Here is a 19,451-nt window from a genome sequence, read left to right as displayed (position 1 = left end):
AACAGGGTGGTAGATCTTCTTAAGGCAATAGGAAAGCAAGGACAGGAGACCTTAAACATCAGTGAAGAGGAAACTTGGAAAGATCTAAGAGTTAGGTGTAAGGAAATTGTAAAGACCAATGAAAAGTATTTTGAGAAAATTGACACATCAGAAAAAGACATGGCAGATTAATTTAGTGACAGAGACAAAGTGCTAGATGAGGGAATTTGAGTAATAATAAATAATTGTGAAAATATAGAGGGCTTTGGAGCTAAAGCTGGCAATCACACAGATATTTTGAATCTGCCTCTCCATACTGACTCTGTACCTAATATTGAAGATGCCAGCCCTGAGTGATGGCATTTAGCTGGAAAAGATATAAACAAAATTTTAATAGACCCTCCTAGCCATGATATAATATATCATTCAGCACAGGGGAGTACAGATACTGAAAAAATTCAGTGTGAACCTGTATTACCTGTGCCTGGAGGTTACAGGGATGAAAATCAGACTGTTTTTTAATCAGTGAAACATGAGTTGGCAGCTCAGATTAGGACAGATCTTAGTTATGCTCTGGAGACAAATGCAAACAGAAGAGACTGTTGTTTGTGTAAGGCAGAAGATTCATTAATAGAAGGATCTGAAAGTACAATGACTGGGAACTGTAGTCATACCATTAACTTGCCAAGAATTGCAAAAACAGACTCTTGGGGAACAGATTCAGGTCAAATATTTCAGCCAAGTTTTGATTCAGCAATGAATAATATGGATGTATTGGAATTCTTTGGTATACCAGATGGCCAAGTAAGTGGATGTGCTAGTTGTCTTGACTCTATTATTCATTGGTTTATCCATGATATGGGAGGCTTAGATAATTTCTGGGAACATTTAGATATAGTTGAGAGCAAGAAAGGTCTGGAGATGGACTTATTGGCAGATGTATGTGAGGAACAAGCCATTGATAGCTGCTGGGAACAAAGCCAAGAGACCGTTAGACCACTGGTTCTGGGAGCCTCCCAGAATGCTAGCATTGAGAGTTCTGCTAGTCCCCAAGACAGTGGCACCAACAACTCAGATTTATCTGAAGATGAAATTGTAATCAGAGATATGGATTGTTGTACCAAGAAATAGAGGCTGATAAAGAAGAGGTACTTACCCAGTATGTAGTATAGACTAGACAAAGACTTCTATAGGTTCTGTTTTTCCTAATGTTTTCCACCCACTTCATTATCCATCATTATCTTCTCTGAGGCCTGCCTCATCTCCTTGAGAGATTGTCATTCATGTACGTAGTACCTCTTGAAATCTGTGGAAGCCAAACACAAATAGGTTGACAAAAAAAAAAGGCAGAATGATTATATTGGAATTAATGAAAGTCTTTTATCATCCATTACTGTGTTTATTTTTCCTACTTTTATTTTTACTTTTCAAGTATTAAAAATATGTAGAACATACTAATTTACTGTTTCTACGTGGTTGCTCCAATAAGAACATGTGAAATGTTTCTATCCAGACCTACTAAAACTAGAATCTTGTAATAGATGTCATAAAAAAAATAACAAAATGATGTTAGAAAAATACTACAAATACTTCTTCTAGAAAAAAATAACTATTTCACCCCTCATAGCTTTTCTCTGGAATCATCTTCTCATTATTGAGAAAGTGGGTTTTGATTAGCACTGAGAGACACACCACCCGGAATTATAAAAATAAACTTTGTTTCTTTTTTCTTTTTTGTCAGCTTATTAAAAAAAAATACATTATGGCCTTTTTACAATTCCTAAGCACTTTCACCTCTTATATTATTTTAAAATGTGTGGTGGTCTTTATTTTCCTACTTATCTAATAGATATTCACTGATCTTACTAAATTGACGAAAAATAATGTACTCTGATTTCCATTTCTGTTTAGGCTTCTGACAGTTCATTTAATGGATTCACCCAGGTAAGAAACCGACTTGCTGGCAAAATCCATCTGTTGAGAAGGATGCAAAATTTTAAAATAAGGATCTCTGTGTCACTGGTGTGGCATAAAGATTACGTGTGTCAGCACAAAACTCTACTACTTACAAATTCAGTGATAGAAACAGTAGTATTATCAATATGGTAGGGTTGAAGAATGTCCAGCAGCCTAGCACATACTGAGTCTTCCATGAGTCTAATTAGCTGTTGTTAATATTTTTAGCTATATCGTGGGCTTCTGCCTTCTACTGATTCCTCTGCTAGAAACTAATTGTCCTGACCTGAGAGATTCACTAGATTCAGCTGTTTGAAAAAAGGGGACAGTATTGTTTTGAACTACTGAAATTGGTCTTTAGAAAATATGATACTTTAAATTTTTTTTTATTTGATCAATTTTTGTTACAGATGTTTCTCTTTTCCCCCAATTAACACTCTTCTCCCATTCCTGTCCCCCGACCCCAGCATTGTTGTCTATGTCCATTGGTTATGCTTATATGCAGAAGTTCTTTGGTTTATTTCTTCCCTCCCCCTGCCTCCCTCCTCTGAAGTTTGTCAATCTAAACCCTACTTCTATGTCTCTGAGTCTGTTTTGTTCATCACCTTATTTTGTTCATTATATTCCACAAGTAAGTGAGATCATGTGATACTTATCTTTCTCTGACTGGCTTATTTCGCTCAGCATAATACTCTCCAGGTCCCTCCATGTCGACTCAAAGGATAAGAGATCTTTCTTCCTTATAGCTGCATAGTATTTCATTGTGTATATGTACTACAGCTTTTTTTATCCACTCATCTACTATTGGACACTTGGGCTGTTTCCAGATCTTAACAAGAGTGTTAATTAAATAGTGCTGCTATGAAAATAGGGGTACAGATACTCTTTCTGATTGGTGTTTCAGACTTCTTAGGATATATTCCTAGAAGTAGGATCACGGGCTCAAATGACAGTTCAATTTTTAATTTTTTGAAGAAACACTGTATTGTTCTCCATAGTGACTGCACCAGTCTGCATTCCCACCAGCAGTGTACTAGAGTCCCCTGCAGACCAAAGATACCCCTGAAGACACTGCCCTGTATTTAATGTCTCTCCTGGTATCCTTATATTCTGCTAGCTCAGATTTATATTTAAAATAACTACTGTTAAAAATGACTTTTTTATTTTTTGCTTTTCTGATTAATACAAGGAGACTTTTAAAAACTTTATAGTAGTGTGTTTATTGATACAATTTATGAGAGCTAATTTAAATGATATCTTCGTTGTTTTAGCAAATTAGTTGGAACCTTAATACTTTTAATCTTCTATTTTCTCCCTGATTTTTAGCCCCAGGACACTTCATTATTCACGATGCAGATAGAACAGAATATGACCTGTAACTTGGTAAGTTGATTTTGGTTCCAGTTTTGGGGAAGTTGATAGTTAGTTACTACTGAATGTTCTAAGGTTGATGATTCTAAGTTATCTAGAGTTTCAATATCCAGAACATGGTTTCTGCATCCCCTCTTTTTAGAAAATAGGAAGGAAGGCTTCTGAAAAATCTTAGTGTGACTTTGAATGTGGTTGCTTCTTTTTATAAAGGCACAGTGATCACAGCAAAACCGGTCTCCTAATTATGGACTTCAGTGGGACACCATAAATCCGTCAAGGACATGGATGTTTCCACATGAATATAATTCAAACTACAGAATTGAAAATGAAATTACCTCAAGAATTTATGTTTGAAAATAGATCATTGCATTTTCTTGAATCTGAAGCTACCTCATTTCTTATCTCCTCTTTTCTTTTGTAAGTTGTAGAAGTAATGCATAGTAGAGTTGCTATTCCTACTTTGATGAGAGATGAGATGAGAGAAAAGATTAGCTAGAGAGTAAGTAGAAAGCAGAGTTACTCTATTCTTAGAGGAAATCCTACGAGATGGATGTTGCAGTTATCATGGGAAGCCTTTCTAGTAGCAGCTTAATAGTAAAGTTGAATGAAGATATTTGAGTGATGTCACTTGTGAGCTTGTCATAGATACACTACAGAGGATTTTGGATGGAAATGGTATATAATTATCCCAGCTCCTGGCTTTTAGGTTGGGAGATTGGAATTGGATTTAAGTTGAATGAATTTTTGTTTTTAGATGATTATGCTGTTCTGTTCTGAGAAGTTTGCCTTAATGGTGAATTTGATATTTTTTCAAAGGCAAGTGTGTCTCTAATACCTTGTCATGGATTGTCATACTTGTACCTTTTGGGTAACCAAGTGAAAGGTGGAGCATGTGTGGCTTTCAAATAAAGATTGCAATGTTTAAAATACAAATGACATTGGTGTTAATGGAGCCAGAAAGACTTGTATTTTGTGTTTATTGATGAGTCTCAGCCTGGCAGATGATACTGATGCTGGAGGATGAGAGTTTTCACTCTCAATTGTGAATGGGTTAAGAAAAATGGAGAAATATATATAAAGGAAAGACAATGGATCATAATTAAAGTCACACTTATTACTTTGATGTAAAAGTCCAGTTCTAGAATCCAGTGGTTTTTAAGTTTCTCTGCTGATGGAACATCTTTCTACTTCCCACAGCTGGTTCTAGGAGCTTCTTGATATGAATCTCTAAAGGAGATCCCCTTCTCTTGATATGAATCTCTGAAAGACATCCCCTTCTCTTGATATGAGTTTCTGAAGGAGACATCTTGCATCTTCTTCCATTGGGGAACCCAGCATTGTCATGCCCAGCTTTGCTGGTGCTGTAGGCATTGTCTCTGCCTTTGGGCAACTAGGAAATCACAGTGAACCTACATCTCCTGAGTTGTGATTATACAGGATCTTCCCAGGAGCAGGACAGTTGCCCAACATTGGGTCATTAACTGTTCTGAGCACAGTGGAGGTTGAAGTTTGTAGTCAGTGGCATACCTTCCAAGACTGCATTGTACAGCCCCTTGAATGCTGATTTAACCCTTGGAATCTGCCATTCTTGCTCGGGGCTCAGAATTACCTCCTTGGCCTTTGCAGTTCTCACCAAATTAGCTCTCCCAAGATCGGAGAAGTAAGACTATAAGGCAAATGCCATACTGGAATGTGACTAGACTCTTAGCCCCAATCCTTGATCTGCATTGACCTGCCTCTGCATTGACCTGCCTTCTATTTTATCACAGAGGATATTGGCAAGTGTGGGCCAAGTTTACCCTATGAGATTACACTAATAAAGGAAGAGTTCCATTTATGAGTCTCTGAATTGAACCATTGTGGCATCCTGCTGCCACAATAAATATAAAGTGTATCCCTGTCCATTAATGTGTGGTGATGGCTAATCAAGCAAATGATAGGAAATCATTACCAGTACTCCTAAATGGGGATGGCAAGGAATCAACCCATTTGCAGTATCTGTCAAAGGATACAGCCTATAGAAAAAAGGGTTGAAGCAGGGCACAATTGTGACAGGACTGTTATAGATCTTTTTGTGAGATATCGTTCACAGTTTACCTGTGTTTTCCTTTTGATCTTGACAAAAATATTTATAATTTTACATTATCTTAGATGGTATAGAAGTACAACTTGTATTTCCAAATTTGAGTAGCTGATTTTATGTACACTCATGCTATCATATTTCATCCTTACTCATTACTCAGTGAGTTATATTCATTTATACCCCTGGAATTTACCTGTTAGGTTATAATGCTATGTTGTAATATTCAGTGTGATATTATAATATAGGGGAACATATTGTGATTTTTGAGGACACATTTGGTCCTATGTCTTCTTCTTACAATACCTATGTTGCATTGCCTAATTTCAGCAAGCAAAGGCAATTCTACTCATTTATAAAATCACCCTACTTGATGGTGGGACAAGGGCAGAGAAGATGGCAGCCGGCAGGACCAGAGGGAGGGTGAGTGTGTGAGAGAGTGTGAGTGGACATGAAGATGGACGAACAAGCCTCTGCAGTACAGAGCCACAGAGCAGAAAGTTCCTGTCCTGTTGACTGGAGCAGCCAGCTACCATGGTAAATGGCTCTTCAGGGCGCTTCTCCCTGAGCCGACGGGGGATCCCACAATTTTGGAAGATCCCGGGTCTACCCTGGGAGGAGGCAGTGGGAGCAGCTAGAGCCCAGCAACGTGAGCTCACCAGCACACCTGGCACCATCAGACCAGTGGACACTCTGTGTCAACACAGACCGGTGCACAGTAGTGGAGCTCCCAAGGTACTGGTGGAGGAAGCCATGGACAGCTGGGAGCCAAGCACCATCCCCCACAGTAGCAGCCCCATCAGAGTCGAGATATACCCCCAGCATCAGAGGCTGGGGAGCAGACATCAATCCCCAGGCAACAGAAGCACAGACTAGCAGCTGAGACCCATCCCCAAAAACTACAGCAAAAGCTGAGCAGGAGTTGAGCCCCACTGGGCAGCAGCACTCCCCAGCCACCAGCAGCGTGACCTGGGGCTCCACAGAAGCCTGTTTGGTCCAGTAGACCACAAGAGCAGTGGGAAGCCGTAGCCCAAGAAAGACTGGTGCCATACAGCTGCCTGCCCCCAGTCAGTGCAGAGTACGGGGTCACCAGAGAGTCCTGTGCGACCCAGCAGGGACTGTGTGACCTAATTAACCGTGGGACCTGTGGGGTGCGATGCACCAAAGAGGCCCGTGCGACCCGGCAGAGACTGTGCCATTCAATTACGCCCCGGACCTGCAGGGTGCTGATGCACAAGAGAGGACTGTGCGATCAAGCAGGGACTGTGCTGTCTATTTACCCACGGGGCATGTGGGTTACTGAAGCACCAGAGAGGCCTGCATCACCCAGCAGGGACTGTGCCATCCAGTTACCTGCTGGACCTGTGGGGTGCTGAAACACCAGAGAGGCCTGTGTGACCCAGCAGCTCATGACATATGCATAGAGCCAGGTTCCCAAAAAGACTGAGCGATCCACTTACCTGCAGGATCGGCAAGATGCAGGGGCACCAGAAAGGGTTGTGCGACCCAGCTGCGCACAAGACAGGCATAGAGGATGTGAAAATGGAGGCAGAGTGAATAGAAGCTACACAGACCATCTTCCAGGACCAAACAGGGATTACAACTAACATAAAGACAAATCCGCATAAAAAAATCAACAGAAAAGCAGCAGGACAGGACCATATAATCAGGGACACTGGTAGGATCTGCCCACGTGCAAGAGGATGGCTGGCTGGAGCCCATGGACAGCAGGAGTCTTAGCTATGAGCAGCATCCTTGGAGAATAAAGACCAAGCCCACTCCACAGTGCAGACAGCCAGGACGGACGGCTAAAATAGCCACAGCCACTCACCTGGGTGCTAAGGCAGAGTGAGGGCAGACTGGGCTAGAACTCTGTGGGGACACCCAGGATTTGGAGGGCACTCAGAGTATTGGCTGAATTGTGGCCACAAGGGACTATGGCCAGTGTGCTCCTTTCCAGAGCTGTGAGGAAAAGCAGAACACCCCCACCACCCCACCACCACCCCACCACCTCGGGGATTCAGCCGTTCCCAGGTGAAGCAAAGAAATGCAAATTGAGGCTCATTAACAAACAGCATCTATCCCACCCTCTGGAAATCCTCTTATACAGAACACCAGGGCTACATTCCAAGGCACTGAATAACTGAGACTACTAGCCACCAGAAAAAAGCTAGAGGATAACTGAACCTTCCCTGGTCTTGCAAATCTACCTGGGAATGTAAGACTTGACAGTGGTGTTTAACATGGACCCACCCAGGCTCATCCAAACCCAGTAGAGGGAGACACAAACAACAGAATACCAACACCAACAGGGAAATTTGGCAGGATCCAAAACCCACTGAGATAGCCAAAATGGTGGAACAAAGAAACAAATCCCAAATGAAAGAACAAGCATACTCTATTGAAGGTGAGATCAATGAAATGCAGCTAAGCAAATTATCAGAGGTGTAGAATTCAGAGTCATGATCTTGAGGAAGCTCAGCAGCATGAGTAAAGACATCAGCATCAAGAGTAAAGATATAGAAACATTAAAATCCAACCAAGTGGAAATGAAGAATGACATAGCAGAAATAAAGAACACATTGGAAGGAATAACCAGCAGAGTAGAGGACCGGATCAGAGAATTAGAAGACAGGGTAGAAAAAAAAATCAACAAATCACAGAACCAAAAGGAAAAAACAGTTTAAAAACAGGAAGACAGCTTAAGACAACTGTGGGACAATGGGAAACGTAATAATATTCGCATCATAAGAGTACCCAAAAAGCAAGAAAATGGGCAAGGGTTAGAGAATATATTTGAAGCAATAGTGACCGAAAAAACTTTCCTAACTTGGTGAAGGAAGAAGGCATTCAAGTTCAAGAAGCACAGAGAGCCTCAAGTGAGAAGAAACCAAACAGCCCCACACCAAGACACATAGTAATTAAAATGCCAAAAATTAAAGACAAAGAGAGAATCCTAAAGGCAGCAAGAGATAAGCATCAGGTTACCTACAAACGAAACCCAAAAGGCTGTCAGCTGACTTCTCAACAGAAACACTACAGGCCAGAAAGGAGGGCATGAAGTAATCAAGGTCATGAAAAACAAGAATCTGAATCCAAGTCTACTCTATCCAGCAAGACGATCATTCTAAATAGAAGGTCAAATAAAGAGCTTCCCAGAAAAATAAAAGGCTAAGGGAATATATTAACTCCAAACCAACACTGCCAGATATGCTAAAAGGGCTGCTGTAATTAGTAGAAGAAATAGGAAGAAAAATGTAACCAGACACACACACACAAATGGCAATAAATAAGTACATATCAATTATCACCTTAAACGTGAATGGGTTGAATGCTCCCATAAAAAGACACAGAGTAGCTGACTGGATAAGAAAGCATCACTCACATATATGTTGTTTATAAGAGACCCACCTCACAAGAAAAGACTCACATAGGTTGAAAGTGAAGGGATGGAAAAAAATCTTTCAAGCAAATGGAAAGCAAAAAAAGGCTGGGGTAGCAATATTCATATCTGATAAAGTAGATTTCAAAATGAAGGCCATAATTAGAGACAAAGAAGGCCACTACATAATATTGAAAGGATCTATCAACAGGTAGATATAACCTTGGTAAATATATATCCACTGAATATAGGAGCACCAACATATATTAAAAATCTTTTGGAGGACTTCAAAGGAAAAATCAATAGATATACGATCATAGCACGGCCCTTCAATACCCTGCTGACATCACTGGATAGATCTTCTAAACAAAAAATTAATGAGGAAACACAGACTCTAAATGAAGTGCTAGATCAAATGGATTTCATAAATATCTATAGAGAATTACACCACAGAACTGCAGAATTCACATCTTTCTCAAGTGCACATGGCACACTTTCAGAGATAGAGCACATGTTAGGGCACAAACTAAGTCTCTACAAGTTTAAGAAGATTGAAATCATATCAAGCATCTTCTGAGATCACAATGGCATGCAACTAGAAGTCAACTGCAAAAAGACTAGGTTACCATAGATATCAAGGAAGAAATTAAAAACTTCCTGGAAGCCAATGAAAATGAGCACACAACAACACAAAATCTATCGGATGCAGCGAAAGCAGTTCTGAGAGAGAAGTTCATAGCACTACAGGGCTACCTCAGGAAACAAGAAAAATTTATAATAGACTATCTAACCTCACAACTTAAAGAATTAGGAAGCAAACAAAAAGAAAACTCCAGATCAAGTAGAGGAAGAAAATAGTAAATATCAGAGCAGAAATAAATGATATGGAGACCAAAAATCAATTCAAAGCATCAATGAAACAAAGAGCTGGTTCTTTGAAAAGATAAACAAGATTGACAGACTTTTAGATAGACTCACCAAGAAACAGAGAGAACCCAAATACACAAAATCAGAAATGAAAGAGGAGAAATATTAACTGACACCACAGAAATACAAAGGATTGTTAACAAATATTATAAACAATTATACGGCAACAAATTCGACAATCTAATTAAAATGGACCAATTTCTAGAAACACATAGTCTCCCAAAACTGAACCGAGAAGAGATAAAAAACTTGAACAGACCAATAACAACAAAAGAAATTGAAGATGTATTCAAGACTTTTCCATCAACCAAAAGCCCAGACCTGGATGGCTTCACGGGGGAATTTTACGGAACATTCAAAGAAGAACTAATACCCATTCTCCTCAAACTATTTCAAAAATTTTCAGAAGAAGGAAGACTTCCAAACTCGTTTTGAGGCCAGCATAATTCTAGTTTCAAAACATGAAAAAGACACTACAAATAAAGAAAACTACAGACCAATATCCCTGATGAACATAGATGCCAAAATCCTGAAAAAAATACTAGCAAACTGAGTCCAGGAATACATCAAAACAAATTATTCACCATGACCAAGTGGGATTCATCCCAGGGATGCAAGGATGGTGCAGTATTCACAAATCAATAAATGTGATGCACCATATAAACTAAATGCAAAATAAAAATCATGAGATCATATCAATAGACGCTGAAAAAGCATTTGACAAAATCCAGCACCCATGTCTGATAAAAACACTCAGCATTCTGGGAATAGAGGGATCATATCTTGACATAATAAAGGCCATATATGAAAGACCTACAGCCAACATCATACTCAATGGGCAAAAACTAAAAGCATTTCCCTTAAGAACAGGAACAAGACAAGGATGCCCAATTCCGCCACTCTTATTTAATGTAGTACTGGAAGTCTTAGCCACAGGAATAAGACAAGAAAAAATCAAAGGGATCCAAGTGGGAAAGGAGGAAGTAAAACTGTCATTATTCACAGGTGACATGATACCTCAAAGAATCCATCAAAATTTTACTAGACTTAATAAATGAATTTGGCAAAGTAGCAGGATACAAAATTGACATCAAGAAATCAATGGCATTCTTATACACCAATGATAAACTCACAAAAAGAGAAACTAAAAAAACAATCCCATTTACCATGGCTGCAAAAAAATTAAGATACCTAGGAATAAACTTAACCAAAGAAATAAAGGACCTATTTGCAGAAAACTACAGGTCATTGAAAAAAGAAATAGAGGAAGATATGAAAAAGTGGAAGCACGTATCTTGTTCATAGATTGGAAGAATTAACATCATTAAAATATCCATGTTACCCAAGGCAATCTATAGATTCAATGCAATCCCCATCAAAATACCAACAACACACTTCACAAAACTAGAACAAATACCCCAAAAATTCATATAGACCTCGAATAACCACAGCAATCTTGAAAAAGAAGAACAAAATTGGAGGGATAACATTACCAGATTTCAGGTTATACTACAAAGCCACTGTAATCAGAACAGCCTGGTACTGGAACAAGAACAGGCATATAGACCAGTGGAACACAACAGAGAACCCAGAAATGGACCCAAGGCAATATGCTCAATTAATATTTGACAAAGGTGGCAAGAGCATACAGTGGAGTAAGGACAGCCTCTTTAATAAATGGTGTTGGGAAAATTGGACATCTACATGCAAAAAAATGGAACTAGACCATCAACTTACACCATACACAAGAATAAACTCAAAATGGATAAAAGACTTAAATGTGATTCATGAATCCATAAAAATCCTAGAAGAAACTGTAGGGAACAAAATTTCAGACATCATACGCAACAGAATTTTCACTGATACATCACCTAAGGCAACAGAAACAAAGGAGAAAATGAACACATGGGACTATATCACGTTCAAAAGCTTCTGCACAGCAAAAGATACAGTCATCAAAATGGAAAAGCAAGTCACTGTATGGGAGAGCATAATTACCAATATATATATCAGTTAAGGGGTTAATTTCCAATGTATGTAGAGTGCTCATACAGCTCAACAAAAGGAAGACAAAGAACCCAGTTAAAAAATGGGCAGTGGCCCTGGCCGGTTTGGCTCAGCGGTTAGAGCGTCGGCCTGCGGTCTGGAGAGACCCGGGTTCAGTTCCCTCCAAAGGGCACATACCTGGGTTGCAGTTTGTCCCTGGCCCTGGTTGGGTCATGTGGGTGGCGACCACTTGATGTGTCCCTTTCACGTCACTGTTTCTCTCTCTCTTTCCCTTCCAGAACAAAATATCAAAAAAATGTCCTCGGGTGAGGAGAAAAAAAAAAAGGAAAAATGGGCAGTGGAACTAAGTAGACACCTCTCCAAACAGGACATACAAATGGCTAAGAGAGCCCTGGCCAGTTTGGCTCAGCGGTTGAGCGTCGACCTGTGAACCAGAGTGCCCTGGGTTCGGTTCCTGCTAGGGCTACGTACCACAAAAAAAAAAAAAAAAATGACTAAGAGCCATAAGAAGAAATGCTCAGCATCACTAATCATCAGAGACATCCAATTTAAAGCAACAATGAGATATCACCTCACACCTGTAAGAATGGCCACCATCAACAAATCATCAAACAAAAAGTGTTGGTGAGGCCCCGGCCGGTTTGGCTCAGAGGTTAGAGTGTTGGCCTGCGGTCCGGAGAGACCCTGATTCGGTTCCTGCTAAGGGCGCGTGCCTCGGCTGCAGTTTGTCCCCGGCCCTGGTGGGTTGTGCGGGTGGCAGCCACTCGATGTGTCCCTTTCACATCGATGTCTCTCTCTCTCTCTCTCTGTTCCTCTCTCTCCCTCCCACTCTACCTGAACAAAAAATGGAAAAATGTCCTCAGGTGAGGATAAAAAACAAACAAACAAAAAAAACCCACAAAAAGTGTTGGTGAGGGTGTGGAGAAAAGGGGACTCTAGTACACTGCTGGGGGGAATGCAGACTGGTGCAGCCACTATGGAAAACAATATGGTGATATGCATGTATACATTATCAGTGGACATGGACAACAAACTGGGGAAAGAGCAGGGAGGGAGGGGGAGAAGGGAATCAGTGGGGGAAAAAGGAGAAACATCTGTAACAACAATTAATTAATAAAAAAATTTAAAAAAAAAGAAAACAATATAGTGTTACCTCAACAAATCAAAAATTGAACTGCCATTTGACCCAGTGATCCCACTTCTCGGAACATACCCTAAAAAGCCTGAAACACCAATCAGAATGAATATATTATGTACTCCCATGTTTGTAGCAGCACAATTTACAATAGCTAAGCTCTGGAAACAGCCCAAATGTCCATCAGTAGACAAATTGATAAGAAAATAGATGTGGTACATGTACACAATGGAGTACTATGCAGCTGTGGAAAAAAAAGATCTCTTATCCTTTGAGATGACATGAAGGGACCTGAAAAGAATTATTCTAAGTGAATCAAGCCAAACAGACAAAGACAAATATCATATGATCATATGATCTCACTTATTTGTGGAATATGATGAACATAATAGTCTGAGGAATAGGCTAGTCCCAGAGACGTGGAAGTGGGGTACAGACTGGCAATCCCCAGAAGAGGGGGTGGTGGGAGAGAGATAAACCACAGAATGTATATGTGTGTAAGCATGAACAGTGGACATGGACAACAAAGCTGGGGACAGGGTGCAGAGGGTGGGGGAAATGGGAATCAGTGATTGAAAAAGGAGAAACATCTGTATCAAAAATTAATAAATTAATTTTTAAAAATAAAATAAAAAATAAAATCACCCTACTTATCTTTCCTTATGTAAAACATCAAATTACTTAAGACTTCCAAGATACCCAGGCTCTGATGCAAGTAGTTTTTTTATTTTAAGCCATCTTTACTTTTATTTTTAAGGTACAGTGGTATGTGTTTAACTTATCTCTTGAAATTTCTCTTGGCTCTTCGTCTCATAGGCTCATCTCCGAGAAGGAAAACCCATGTGCATTTGAATCTCTTGGTGCTTTGTCAGACTGTCTTCTTGTCCTTCTTGTGTAGCTCATTTATAGCACGTTCTCAGAGAAAATCACCTTGACTTACAGTATCTGCTGCAATAAAAACTTGTTTTATTAACAAAGATAATTCTTTTGAACAATAAAAGTGAAATCTCTTCCCATAAAGAAGTTCTGAGAGTGTATTAGCTGAATTTTATTTTATTCTTTCTTAAAAAAAAATGTATTAGAATACCTCTTAAAGATTATAAAAGCCCATGAAAATATCAAACTTTTGCACAGTTAACTACCAGTGTGTCTTTCTATTTTATTCTGCCTTTAAAGAGAAAGGTGGTGTGATTACGGCATGCAATGCAGTAGAGGATTTGGTGGGGGCCACAAGTCAAATACTTTGTTTATCTAACACTAGGCTATTCATTATTTATTTTTTCTAATCTCAGCATAACTTCTTCAGCACAGGTACATGGAGCTTGTCATGTACATCAGCTTAGGTGGGAGCATAGAACTAAAGGTGGCTTTTGATTGCCTAGGGTGAGTGACTGACAGAACTTACTGATATTTCCATTCAGAGTATTTACTGGTGACTTCTTGCTCTTCTAAAAAAAACTAAAAAAAAAAAAACTTAACTTTTAAACTCTTTTACAGTTTAAATCTTTTGATGGGGAAAAATCTAAATGTGACCTCAAATGGCTAGTGAAAAAAAGTCCTGCTAAATAAATATGCTCATTTATATTAATTAGAATTGAAAAAGAGAAAACATTTTCAGTAGATATAGTTACATGCATTGGTTGTGGTATTTTTAATGGCCTATTGTTATTTAATATTGCTAATTTTTAAACCAAAAAGCTCCAGAACTAAGAGAATCTAGGAGCTGGATTCAGGATGATGTCCATGCATAGAGGTCACGATGAGATTAAAAGACTTCATAGTTATCTGGACAAGTAGAAAAGCCTAATTGGTACCATGGAGATTACTGTCCTGTGCAGATTAATGCATTTTGATCTGAATGTTGGAATGACCCCTAATTACTTTGGTGTAATACATATTAATACAGCTGGGAGTTCCCAGAACTGTGCCCTGTGAGCTCTTCCTCTTCTGGCTGGCAGTGGTGGGGCTCCTAAGGTCTTTTCTCTTTCTCTTTCTCCTTCTCTCTCTCTCTCTCTCTCTCTCTCTCTCTCTCTCTCTCTCTCTCTCTCTCTCCCCCTAAATAAGAGAAAGTGCCATTTCAGCATCTCTTACAGATATCATAGGAAATGAGTACCCAAAATGTTGTAAGTTAGTAAAATGAATAGCCAAAATGGTAAGTCTTACCCTAACTTCAAGGGAAATGACAGTTCTTGATGATAGTGAAAGAAAAGCTTACAGAGTCTATTCCTAAACTTTCTAGTTCTGTAAAGGCCCATGATGCCAAATGTAGAGCTTTTTCCCAGTATAGATTTGATGAAGCTAGTTGCCTGTAGGATTATGAAGAAAGTCTTAATTGTCCAATAAGCTGTAATGCTATCTATTCATATGTTGCATCTTTTTCCTTTAACCCTCAAAACAAACAATCAAAGGCTGAGTCTGAACAGGTTCCACCAACAGAGCCGGAAACAGAGGAGCCCCTTGCCGCTGCAGCACCTGCTGCTGGGCTGGACCCTGGACTGGACACCTGGGCTGAGGCGCCTGTGGAGGGGACAGGGGTGAGCACTACCTCCCTCCCACAAACCTCCTGCCACAGCCATGCTCATCTCATCATCCCATTTCTCCATTCTCATCCAGGACTCACTTGGGCCAAATCACCTCCATACATGTCATGACTCCACGTATTCAAATAACCTTTCTTTCTTTGACAGTGAAACTCCAGAGAACTGATTATATCTGCCTTCTTTATATAGGGTGCCCTGATTCTTTTTGATACTCTCCCATTCATGGTATGTAGGTTGTTGAATTTGCAAATAATTAAATCTATTAATGTGGTGCTCTACCTGCAATTGCTAGAGATGTGCCTTCAATTAGAGACAACCTGCAGGTGATAAACAGAATCATAATAATTTTGTTGGTTGTATCTCCATGTTGATTTCTTTTATAATTTTTTTTCTTTATTGATTTTAGAGAGAGAGGAAGGGAGAGGGAGAGAGATAGAAACATCGATTAGAGAGAACATCGATTGGCTGCCTCCAGCATGCCCCGCACTGGGGATTGGGCCCACAACCTGGGCATGTGCCCTGACTGGGAATCAAACCAGTGACCTCTTGGTCCATGGGTTGATGCGCAACCACTGAGCCACACCAGCTGGGCTCCATGTTGATTTCTTACAATATTAGTTTTGTAGGTTTGTTAAAGCCAATGAAAGGTTGAAATCCATGAATCCATAAGGATTCCGATGTGTGCAAATTTGCTCACAATCAAATCTGGTGCTGACTCTTCTCCATACAGCCACATACCACACCACATCATAAACTGGGATGAGCTCTACATGCACCATGTTGAATTGGATTATGTAACACCCATAAAAGCATAGACTAATACCAAGGAAAATTTAATTCAAAATACCGATGGAGAGTGAAAAGTTTATTTATGAAATGCAGTTAAAATATCTCCCAGGAATTTCAATCAGGGTGCCATTTTTCTGCAGCCTTTACAGAATCTGTACAAAGAAGGAAACTAATCTCCCTGTTTCTTAACAATACATTGCCTGGATGAGGTAACTAGAGAAGTGAAAGTTAGGTTTCTTGCTGTTGGTGCCCTAGGAAATTTTACTGGGAAAAGAGTAAGTCATCTGTCAAATCTATGGCATATTATATAGTAGAAAAGTAAATATTAGGGCAAGATAGTGATAGGAAATACAAGTTAAAAATGACTCAAGAAAAATGATTGTATTTTCCATTTAAAGATATAGACTGGACCAAGTCCTGTAGGAGAAAACAAGAAATGTGTTCTGCTAGATGGAGTTCCTCCTAGAAGTGCTGCTTGCCCGGACTCTAGACTGGGGAGTGCTGAGACTTCCTGCTTCAGTGTCAGGGTTTTGCTTTTGTCACTCCCTGATTCACTAGTGATCTCAGTTATTTCGTAAAGATGGGGTGTTTTCATCTGGTGTCAGTGTCAGAATGTGATCTGTCCACCCAACTTAGCTTTAAATAACAAAAGAAGGTAAAGACATAGTTGAATTTTTATTTTATTTTATTTTATTTTATTTTTTAATGCTGTTTAATTTAGAAGAGAATTTACTTTAAAAAGCATATGGAAGTTCAATTTTTAATTTTTTGTGGCAACACCATATTGTTTTCCATAGTGGCTGCACCAGCCTGCATTCCCACCAGCAGTGTACTGCATTCCCTTTTCTCCAACACTTGTGGTTTGATGATTTTTTTATGGGGGCCATTCTGACAGGTGTGAGATGATACCTCATTGTTTTAATTTGCATCTCTCTGATGATTAGTGATGTTGAGCATTTCTTCATCGATCCCACATCTAGGAATATACCCTAAGAACCCTGAAACACCAATCAGAAAGAATATATGTAACCCCATGTTCATAGCAGCACTATTTACAATAGCTAAGATCTGGAAACAGCCCAAATGTCTATCAGTAGATGAATGGATAAAAAAGCTGTGGTATATGTACGTAATAGAGTACTATGCAGCTGTAAGAAAGAAAGATCTCTTATCCTTTGAGACGACATGGAAGGACCTGGAAAGTATTATCCTAAGCGAAACAAGCCAAACAGAGAAAGACAAGTATCATATGATCTCAATTATTTGTGGAATATAATGAACATAACAGTCTGAGGAATGGGGTAGTCCCAGAGACGTGGAAGTGGGGTACAGACTGACAATCCCCAGATGAGTGGGTAGTGGGGGAGAGATAAATCACAGAATTTATATGCATGTATGCATGAGAAATGGACATGGACAACAAAGCTGGGGACAAGGCGGGGAGGGAGGGGTGAATCAATGGGGGGAAAAGGAGAAATATCTATAACAAAAATAAACTAATTAATTTTTTAAAAAGCATATGGATGATGTCAGGGAATTAAAAAGAGATTGATTAGGTTCAGATATTGATTTATAAATTACTTCAATTCTGAAAAGTTCTCATCAAATTTCTATTTTGAATAGCAGCTCAGACTCTATCTTTACTTGTGTTTTTCATGCCCCAGACTATTTGGTGTGAGGCTCACTGTCATAATTTTGAGCAAGGGTATTTGATGCTGTGCAATAGATTGGAGGTGTGAAATAGGCAAGTTAATGTGTTAAATACAGGCTTGAAAGTTGATTCTCCATGATCCACTCTCAGAAGGCCATGGCTACATACCTCACACCCATCCTTATTTTAGGTTTTTGTTTTTTCACAATCCGAGTTCATTGTTTTTCCAAAGTACAATGTTAGTAGCTACCAATTACCAAGTACCTACTATATTATACCAACTATTATATATGAATATTTATAAACATTTTAACCAAGGGTGATATTTAAAATATGTTATATTAATAAACTTTATGATGCAAGCATTAACCATCACTAAAACCAGCTTCCCTAATGTTGGGCAAAGAGATATTTGGAAGAATTCTTTAATCTTAAAAATCTTGTCCCTGACAGCTTATAAGTGAACTTTAGAAAGAATAAAAATTTTAGATTCCTTGTGAAGTACAGAGCAATTTGGAGAGTCGTGTGAAGGATTCATGCTCCTGCTGAGACCCAGCAATGATGTGAGAACAGCAGGTACAAAGCTCGTCATGTGAGCCACCCTCACCAGCAAGAAACGTTCATTTCACCATCCTCGTATGGACTGAAAAAAAATAATAAAAGAGGGCAGCTTACAGCAGTTTAATTTTCTTAATACTCATTAAAAGTGACTCTCCTGTTTTTAAAATTGACACACTTGGACGAAGTCAATTCTTCTTAATGTTCCTTTACTTTAAAAAATGACATCATATAGACCGTTTTTTTGTTCTCTAACAGACTTATACCTTCTTTTTTCTGGTCACAATATTCAAAGATAAATTAAGAGCTATTTTTTCTAAGAAAGGTCTCTTCCATTGCTAGATGTGTGATAGTTGTAAAACCATAAACATCGCCATTGTGTTCCAAGCATTAATTAAAAAGCTGGCTGTAACTGTCATTATTTAGGATTGGATTGACATGACCTTTTGATGTCATCCTTCTTGCTGCTGAAATGTCACCACACAGTTATTACTTTGAGTCTTGACAGAATTCATTTTATGTAAGGTAAAGTTTGTGATGGTTTTGTTTTTTTAAAAAAGAGGCAAATGAACTTTAAAACAGGAAATTTTAGGAATGGTTCACAAAGAAACCAGGGGCTTTCAAGAAAAGTTTTATTATTACGTTTTCGTTTGTTGTTTTATTTCTCACATAGCTGATATTGTCTTTTGTTTTCCCTACAAAAACAATTTTACCAGTGTATCCGTAGGATGCGTTTTAAAAATCAACACTTGCTATTCCTCCTGATGTTTCCACATTATATAAGTAATGACGATTTTCTTTAGAAAAAAAGATCAATATTTGATTCCAATGTGTATCAGAGAATTGGGTTAAAAAGCCCATAAACTTTATTTTTACCTATATTTATTTTATTTCTTTTAGCATCCCCTTCAGTTTTATCTAAATTTCTGTCAGCTTCTATATTTTGCTCAAACAGTATGAACTGGACCAATATCTTTTTCCCCTATTATTTTTAAATAAATAAAGCACCCATTTAGGAAATACTGATTCATTATTTTGGGGACAACTTTTGGCTTTGCTGTGTTTTGTTTTTTAAG

The 19,451-nt window shown here is 38.9% G+C and overlaps 1 protein-coding gene across 5 annotated transcripts in view; it reads left to right on the top strand.

Annotated features, from left to right (window-relative positions):
- Positions 1 to 19,451, top strand: part of AMPH (amphiphysin) — a 344,846-nt gene that overhangs the window by 302,989 nt on the left and 22,406 nt on the right. For 3 of the 5 annotated variants that reach the window (XM_036247401.1, XM_036247402.1, XM_036247400.1), the window contains 3 exons: positions 1,891 to 1,923; positions 3,262 to 3,318; positions 15,246 to 15,371. In XM_036247401.1, coding sequence (XP_036103294.1) covers positions 1,891 to 1,923; positions 3,262 to 3,318; positions 15,246 to 15,371 — 216 coding nt within the window. The remainder of the gene's footprint in view (positions 1 to 1,890; positions 1,924 to 3,261; positions 3,319 to 15,245; positions 15,372 to 19,451) is intronic. The other 2 variants (XM_036247404.1, XM_036247403.1) reach the window with 1 other exon arrangement.

This window comes from Molossus molossus, unplaced genomic scaffold (genome assembly GCF_014108415.1).
Source record: "Molossus molossus isolate mMolMol1 unplaced genomic scaffold, mMolMol1.p scaffold_m16_p_7, whole genome shotgun sequence".
In the NCBI taxonomy this organism is placed as follows: domain Eukaryota; kingdom Metazoa; phylum Chordata; class Mammalia; order Chiroptera; family Molossidae; genus Molossus; species Molossus molossus.
This window is presented reverse-complemented; position numbering and strand designations above follow the sequence as displayed.